General features: G+C 45.3%; 1 protein-coding gene across 2 annotated transcripts; it reads left to right on the top strand.

Moving 5' to 3' along the window:
* Window positions 1-447: 447 nt before the first annotated feature.
* On the top strand, window positions 448-8,082 carry LOC147447760 (uncharacterized). Of its 2 annotated transcripts, none has more exons than XM_086523473.1 (3): window positions 448-1,996; window positions 4,627-4,794; window positions 5,452-8,082. In XM_086523473.1, exons 1-3 carry the CDS (start codon window positions 1,094-1,096, stop codon window positions 7,288-7,290), a joined length of 2,910 nt encoding a protein of 969 aa, XP_086379599.1. In that variant the 5' UTR covers window positions 448-1,093; the 3' UTR covers window positions 7,291-8,082. The 2 variants fall into 2 exon arrangements, with proteins under 2 accessions (XP_086379599.1, XP_086379600.1); XM_086523474.1 differs by having other exon boundaries at window positions 449-1,828.
* Window positions 8,083-8,648: the final 566 nt, after the last annotated feature.

The following is an 8,648-nucleotide window of genomic DNA, read 5'->3' on the forward strand; positions in this document are numbered from 1 at the left end:
TATTAGGATTGATTGTTGACGAGTACTCACCACATCAAATATCAAATGCTTAGTATGTTTTTTTTTTTTGAAATTTTTTAGTCGGTTGGGCACATTGTCTTTCTCACAATTTCATTGAAAGAAAAGCATACGATGCGTTTGATATTTCACAAAAAATACTCAAAAACAGATTGCAAAAAGCAACCATGTTTGGCCATGGCGCAGTGCCTTTACCTAGACTTGAAGATGATGTTTACCACTACTGGTCTACCAATTCTACCAAGATTCCATCACAAAGAAAAGGGTGACGCAATGGGAGTGGGTGTTGAAAAATGACAGCGAAAATACCCTCTCAAAAAATGGCGGTGAAAGAGGGAGCGGAGAGGGTAGGTACCTCTGGCGACCACATGCATCTTGAGAGCTTTTCACACATAGGTGGCTTCTTTTAACCGCATTTTAAATGGGAAAGAAAACAGGGAGCTAGTGAACTTGAAGCTTGAGCTAGCCTACCTAGACAAGCGCAGAGAGAGAGAGAGAGAGGGAGAGAGAGCGAAGGTTTCTTTCTGTAAATTCAGAGAGAGAGAGAGAAGAGAAGCTTCCAAGTCCCACCTTCCAGGTTTTGAATCTTGATAAGAGTGGTGGACGCAGGTGTGCGCCCTGATAGAATTGAGAGGCGGGTCCATCCCCTGGCGCCCACATGGCCATCTCGTCGTGAAAGCCGGCATCTTTAGCTTTTCCCGCTAACAATTGCTGACAAACGAATGCACCCAAGCAAGAAACTCTGCGCACACCCCCCCCACACAAGCGCGCAATTTCACACACACACACACACACACACACGCACGCACGCACAAGTCTTCTCCTCTTCATCCGCTCTTACGAATATTGGATTTGGACTGTGCCCCGCTGCATTCGCGTTCTTGAAGCGCTTCCTTGTCACAGGCGTAATTCAGGTTTAATGGTGAACTTGAAATCAGAAAGAAGCAGGGATGCCCATTCCCCTAGAATTAGCTGGCCAAATGATTTTATTAGCAGGGAATGGAGGAGAATAATTCTGGAATGAATAGGCGGACGGTGGAATGCCTATTAGAGGAGTTCTGAGGGGGGACTTGTAATGACGCAACGTGTGTGTTATGAGCAGGGGCTTCAACTGCATGTGGGGAGAAAAGGACTGGTGGAGACAGCAAGAGGTGATAGTGGTGGTTCGCCATTGCCCAGCTGGAAGCTTTATGAAAACCCCTTCTATGATGGCCTCGCTGCTGCTGTTGTCGCTGCCGCATCCGCTGCAGCTGCTGTTGCAATGGCTGGCAAGCAACCGGGAGGTGCGGCAACTGAAGCAGATCATATAGAAGAAGCTGAAAGCATAGCCTGCAAAAAAAGATTTCGTAATACAACAAGGGCTTCATCTGCCTCTCCGCCTGCTAGTCGAGCTACACTGGCACCAGCAGGAGAGCATCAAAGGGGAGAGAAAGGGAGGTGGATGCAGAATGAAGGGCTGAAGGCTGGTGCTTCTACAATGGCAAATGGGAGTAATTTTTTCGCTACTTCGGTGCGAAGAGATTTGGCCGGAAGAGTCTCGACGACTCTTTGCCCTGAAGAAATACAGGGAACAGCAGTTATGGCAGATGAAAATGTGAATTTAGCCAAGACACACAGACCCACGAGCATGCAGGGGGCCTTTGGCAATTATGCTAATGTGCATATGATGCAGGGGGGCTTGAGCTCTAAGGATATGAAAGCAGGGAATCGTGCTAGGTCTAGAGCAACATCAAAAGTCAATGAACCATCAGGGCATGGAGCATCGATCAGTAGACCAGAGCCTCATCGTGAGGAAGCTTCCATGGACATGGTAAGCAGAGTTCTTGTTGAAGAAAATACTGCTTTCTTGGATACAAAACCTATGAGTATGCCAGTGTCATGCGAGCACATTGAATCATCATGCAGCCCGCGTAGTCATCTCCAACCTCGACCCCCGTCCTCTAACTCAGACTCCCCGTGCTCTTCCAAGCCCATTAAGGTAAACTTTAGGCTCTCTTCATCTCTGTGTGCACCTTCAACACAGAGTCACTATAGTCTTTGAATCAAGCTTCAGCATGATTCTTAATGGCAATTAAGTTGTAATCTTTTTCTTACACTCGGCTTGTTTTCTCTCGATTGGGTAGTGCATGTGTTCTATGGATATGCATACCCCACAATTTTTTTTCAGTACACACATGTTGTACACAGCAGACTTTGTGGGCATTTGAGCATTGTAGGGCCACTCTTGCTCTTAGAATTTTTGCAGAAGAATGGGCCATGGCTGTTTTGGGTACAATCAATCGTGTGTCACATTCAATTCTCTGGAAACACGTGTTTGAAAGCTCAGAAGAGGCCAAGGCTCATTTTAAATTGGGGGGCCGGACAGCTTGCCTGCGTGATGACTTGCCATGACGTCCAAGGCTTTGTTCATTTTGCACTGCCCAATTTCGTTTCTCTCTGTACATGCAAACATTGTTGGAGCTTGAACTTTGAATACATGTACAAGCCTAGAGGTGCATGAGATCTGAGATTCATGCATGCAAATTCGGCTAAGGCAGGCTTGGGCGGGCTCTAAATTACGCACTGGAGGATCAAAAGGAATGGAGATTTTTAAGCAACCAAGCAGATTTCACCTAGCTGGAAAGCCGATCTTCCCATGAGCAAGAACCCTGGTTCTTCAAGTTTCAACCCACTTTGTACTACCCTTCCACAAGTGGTCTTACTCTGGTCGTGACCTGCTACCCTTTTACAAATGGTGGAAGCCGGTGGTTGTACGGTACCTACTTCATACCGAGCTCATTTGGGCTTTACGACTTCACTATTGTACTGGTACACGACAGGCCCATGTGCCATGGGTGAGGAGAGTAGACTTTGCCCCTTGTTTTAACGTTCCACCCCACTCTCTGCCAGTAACTCTTAGTCTCTTTTATGGTCTAATTCAACACTAGTTCAAGTGATTCCCCTCTTGCTTAACAGGCCTTGAGTTCAAAACTAGTCGGATAAATCCTTGAGGTCTCTTGGGATTGCTCCTACAATGTTAGAATATTCTTCTTCTTGTTCTTGTGCTTCATTGACCATTTTTGTACTGCTCTTAGATGGGGCTCTGGCCGACGAATGGTACATGGCTTTTACCCACAGACTTTTCCCCGGAGGCTAGGGGCGGTCAAGCAATCGGACCGTCGGGACTTGGAGACGAATGGATGTGGGGGCATGCTATCTCACAAAAAAAAAAAAGGCTGTAATCCACTCTTTTTGCCGTTGTCAGTCATACCTCCCTTATTCTGAGATCTACAAGTTTGCTTTATATCATCAACCCATCTTTTCAACCACTTGGAACTTCCCTTATTTTGAGATCTACAAGTTTGCTTTATATCATCGACCTGCCTTTTCAACCACTCGATTGGCAAGTTTGGCATCTCTCTCTCTCTCTCTCTCCCTCTCTCTCTCCCTCCCCGTGTCTGTCTTCCAGTCAACTCTTTTTCACTTCAACAGTGAAAAGTGCCGTCGAACTTTATTTCTCTTTTTGCTATGCAATAAAAGACTTTCCAAGCTTTTGACTTGAACATGAACTTTACCATTGGAATGGCTTTGTGATCTCAAATGTAATGTACTGGAGAACTCAAACAGATATGATGGTGGCCACGTGACCCACCACTGCTATCGTCCGGGGTTGTCCGGAGATGTGTGATGATTCTTTTCTATTCCCTGTTGTAATGAGTCATTTCCATTCCCTGTGAAAGAAGCTTACCCATGGTGAATGCTGAATCCGGAAAACCCAAGGTTGTTTTTCCCTAAATCTAGACTTTAATCAAGTTTTGTTTTCCATAGGAAACATTTCTTTTTTTCTTTCAGTAATTTTTGATCTATATTCATAATGCATAAGCCAATTTTATTCAGTCAACTGATTCCTATAGCATTGATCGGGTGTGTGCGCGTGTGTGTGTGTACAAGCAAGCAACTTTCTCTCCAATATCTCTCCCACTTAATTCAATAAGCAGCTGATGACTCTTCCCCTTTTTGCCCAAAGTCTCTCTTTTCCTTTTTCTCACTTACTGGAAAGCTTTCCATTTCTTAAACCCTAGGCCTTCGCACCCACTTTTTGCATCTGCATCTTCCTTGTATTCACTTTCTTGGCTGCGGGAGAATTGAAAGTTGATAAGATAAATTAACAAATACATCAAATCTACCCAGAATAACAGTCTTGTGCACTTTCAGTGCATTGAGCCCTTCTTCATCTATGCCATGGACCGCAGGGCTTTTCTACCAATACAATCTAGCTGACATCATTGAGTTTGAGGGTTTTGGCCCTGAACCTCGCCCACAATGTGGCGATGTAACCCTCGTAGATAGATTCTTTCTTTACCCAGCTCTGCACATCAGGCTCAATCACCCGTTTTGTCTCCATCCAATGCCCATGAACTATGCATGATGCTGCAAGATACGTCCAGAAATCATGTGGTGCTAGTGAGCAATTATTCGGTTCCTTGTATGGATTCTATGCTAACGATCTTATCCAGGCACAGCAGTCTAAACTTTAGTGAGTACATATGGTTTTGCATAGATCATTCCTTATTTTGACATCAATTTGCAATCGGAGTTTCTTGATCTGTATTTTTCATGTGTATGCAGGCACCAAAAGCCTCTACCAAGAGCCCGCAATTCAACAGAAGCTCGCAACCAATCAGCCCTCCTCTCAAAACAATCACTCTGATGCGACCAAGGCCTGCAGGAGATTTGCTGCGAGTGCGAAATTCTGCTGTGAAATCAGCAAGTTCTAGTCATCGGTCTCCACTCCTGGTATGTCCTTCCAACCAGCTTTTGTAGCAAAACCCTCTCTTTTCTTTGTTTTTAATTGTGGTGATCTATACACAAGCCCTCCATTTGCATCACGGTCTTAAGGGCTGGGTTCAGACAAGCGCACCGGCAATTGGAGGCTTGTGACTTGCCAGTCTCCTCATTCACAAGAGGCAGAGATGCAAACATCCTGGATATTATCGACCCTCAGAATAGCCAATGGGAAAGAGCCTGCTGGTTGTGCTCTGCTACTGGACACTCTCGATGTAGGTTCGAGCTCAGTGATCTGGTTTTGTGCTGCATAAGCGCACACAGCTATGCATTTCTGGGAACAGGGGTGGGGCTCGCCTGCTCCGAGGTGGGTCTGGTCAGTGGAAGCTCGTGACTCAGTTTTGGCTGAGGGTGCGCCACCGTGGATGCATGGACCTTTCCCCATCTTTGCCTCCTCCCAGCTGAACCCAGCCTAATTTACTTTTTACTCAAGTTAGCTGTCTGCTTGGACATGAGATGTGTATTGTATGTCAACATGTGAAGTGCTGCCAGTGTAGTGTCTCACAGCTATACTGCCAGCATGCCATATTGATGTGTTAAGTATAAAGCCGACATGTTTCAAACCAAGCTATGTCTTATATGTGTCATTGTCTGCCTCTATGCATGCAGGGAGATGATGTGGAAAAGCTCCCACCTCATCCAGACAATCTTCACTTTGCAGAAAGTGGCATCATTACTTCTCCTCGTGATTATCTGAAAGCCTTAAACAGGTCCCGTGTTGGTACTGAAGAAAAGAAAATGGAGAGCTCTCCTGTTGTATCTGCTCTGAGTGAAGAGCTCAAGCGGGCATTGACAAGAGTGCAAGAGCTCGAGCGATTTCAGACCTCTGCACGGAAGGAAGTGGATGGTTTGCTCAAACGGTTTGCAGATGAAAAAGCGTTGCTAAGAAACAGAGAACAGGAAAAAATTCAAGCAGCTGTTTTTTCCATCGAGGAAGAGCTAGATAAAGAGCGGAAGCTAAGAAAGAAGCTGGAATCGGACAACAGAAAACTTTCTAGGAGTCTAGCAGATGCAAACAAGACTGTCGTGAAAGCCGAAAAAGAGCTAGATAAGGAGAGGAAAGCCAGGCAATTGATGGAAGATGTGTGTGATGAGCTTGCAAGGGAGATAGGGGAGGACAAGGCTGAGGTTGAAGAGTTAAAGAGAGAGCATGCAAGCGCTAGAGAAGAGATGGAGGAAGAACGCAGGACTCTTCAGATGACAGAGGCTTGGAGGGAAGAGAGGGTGCAAATGAAGCTGTCAGAGGCCAAATATGAGCTGGAAGAGAGGTGTGTGGCATTGGATAAGCTGAAGCTAGAGCTAGAAATGTACCTGAGTTCTCGCCAAGCTCAGGAAGGAGTGGACTTCTTCTATGATAACCAAGGTGAGGATTTCAGGACAGCAACAGAGAAGTTGAAGGCAGACACTTCTTGGTCTATGCTGTTGTTGGAAAATGGCAGCTCTTATGCACCACAATCTCAAGATGATGGATTGTCATCAGATGAAATACACTCTTTGCGCCTCTCTCGAGATAATATAAGAAGTCAGTCTGAGTGGGCTGCATACTCAGATGCACGTGTCAGAGACAGGGCAAAGTGGGCCATTGATTATGCTAAAGAAGAGTCAGGCAGATTTATTGCCTCGGATAATGTCATTAAGGAGGAGTCTGACAAGGTAATCTCTCCTATCAATGCTTTTCACGATGCTCACAATAGTTCGTCCTGGTTTAGCCCGAAGCCAATTTCAAGGTGGGGCAACTCTAAAGCATCCATTGCAGGCCTTCCAGGGAGGCATGATGGTCTTACGGCTTTTGATGATAGTGACTCGGGGGTTGAGAGAAGCTTAGATGAGGAAAACGGAGCTGAAGTTGGAAGTAATGATGCTGACAGTATATGGGGATATGCTGGAGAGAATGGATTTGACAACAATTACCTTGAGAGGAGCAAGTGGAGCGCAGAAGGTGATGGCAGCATCAATGCATTGAGAAATGAAGTTAAGGAAATAGCCAGTGCAAGTGAGGAGGAAAGAGATAGCAGGGCAGGCTCATCTCCAGAGTTGGGAAGGAGGCTCACGAGGGGGATGTATCAAAATCAAGGCTTTTATGGTGGCAGAGGGAAACATAGTCAGCATGCTTTACTCATGGGTGCAAGACAAAATGCAGATGATGAGAATACCATATCTTTAGTCGCAGAGTTCTCACCCGTTTACACCCATAATGCCAATAGTACGGACTTCATGGCACAGAGGGAAGACTGGCCGGTTGTGCCTGCTTATCGCAGCTCTTCGCAAGGGAGAAGAGTAGCTGTCCCAGAGAGCTCTATCCCTCAAGGGAGAAGAGACCTCGTCCAATGGGTGAAGCCTCCTAGGAGCAATCATAGCCTTCAGACAACGAGACCTCTTGATGACAGGATGCGTGGGCTACATTTACAGCCTAGGCAGCCTAAGGGACGACGACGGTCGGCCAAGTAGATGAAGAGTTGAGACTTTACCCTTTACAGCCATTGCTTTCTGGCCTTGACATGTGCACAGAGCACGACAGTGTGTGGCTCAGGGATGGTGGAACATGGTATCAGAATTACTGGATTGCAAACGTGGCCACTTGCATTGGATTTTGTCGATGATAGGTGGCGGATGTTCTTGCACTGTAATCTGTATATTCTCATCTCAATGTTTGGTACACACGGGAACCGAATGGATTAAGGGCAACGAAACAATAGAGAGCTCACAAAAGAAAATGGTGAGGTCGTTTGTAGTAGGCTGGCTATTTAGTTGTATGTAGTGTCTTCCAGCTAGGTGTCTCAATGCAGGCTGTACACAGGAGCTGGTTTTGAGGCATGAAAAGCAACATCAGGGGGCTAAGGATCATTGCAGAGACGCTAAGGAGAAAGGGAATTGTGAGTGGCAGCAGTATTACGGGACAGGGGGACATTTTCCGGTGTAATTAGTTCATAAAGCCAGCCTCTCCAGTGAATTACACCTTCAAGAAAGATAACCTGGAGCCATCATCTTTCTTCTCTTAATCTTTTCTTGATTTCTATATAGATTACAGTTAATGAGCTCTCTTCGACTCAAGGCATCAACTCCAGGCTTGTGACAAGGAAAGTAGAGGATTTCTTGTTTGTTCTTTGCTATTTACGTGATGACAAGTGCATATTTTTTTGGCATTGTCGATGAATGAGGGAGGTTGGGGTCCTGCCTAGATATGGATAATATTATTCTTGTCGAGATGCTTAATGTATTGGCTACTCTTCTACAGCCATAAACAGTGCTAATTTCTAATTGATTTATTCACAAATAGTTGCTTTGTTAAAGTCCATCCCATTCTATATAGCTTAGTTAGCTCAGTTAGTTTGGAGGTGCCAAACTACACTTGTATAGGAGGCATTTACTCTTGTCTTTGTAGATACTTGTTTGAGTATAACAATTACTCTTTGATGTGTGTGTAAAACAGTGTAAAAATCAAAAGTTTGTGAAAAAAGGAGAAAATAATTCAAGAGCAAGTAGGGCAAGAGTAAGATGCATCATGGGTTCCTTTTTAGGGCACTTCGCGGAGATATGCCCAGTTTCCTTGCATCCAAAGCACTTCCCCTCTTTGATGTAGAGAGCTCTAGTCATTGTTGAACCACAAGGCGAAGAGTGCTCTATGGAGTCAGGTTAATGTGTACTTCAGCGCATGAGAGCATTGCATCAACTGCTGCTGCATTACTTGTAGCAAAGTGCAATCATGAATAAGGATAGCCTTCAAGAAAATACCTCTTTCCAAGTGAAGTGGCTGACTTGAAAAGTGTCTCATCTTGCATGAGACACTTTCCAAAATTCTGCTACCT

The sequence above is a fragment of the Adiantum capillus-veneris genome, chromosome 11 (genome assembly GCF_014529385.1).
Source record: "Adiantum capillus-veneris isolate H3 chromosome 11, ASM1452938v2, whole genome shotgun sequence".
Taxonomy (NCBI): domain Eukaryota; kingdom Viridiplantae; phylum Streptophyta; class Polypodiopsida; order Polypodiales; family Pteridaceae; genus Adiantum; species Adiantum capillus-veneris.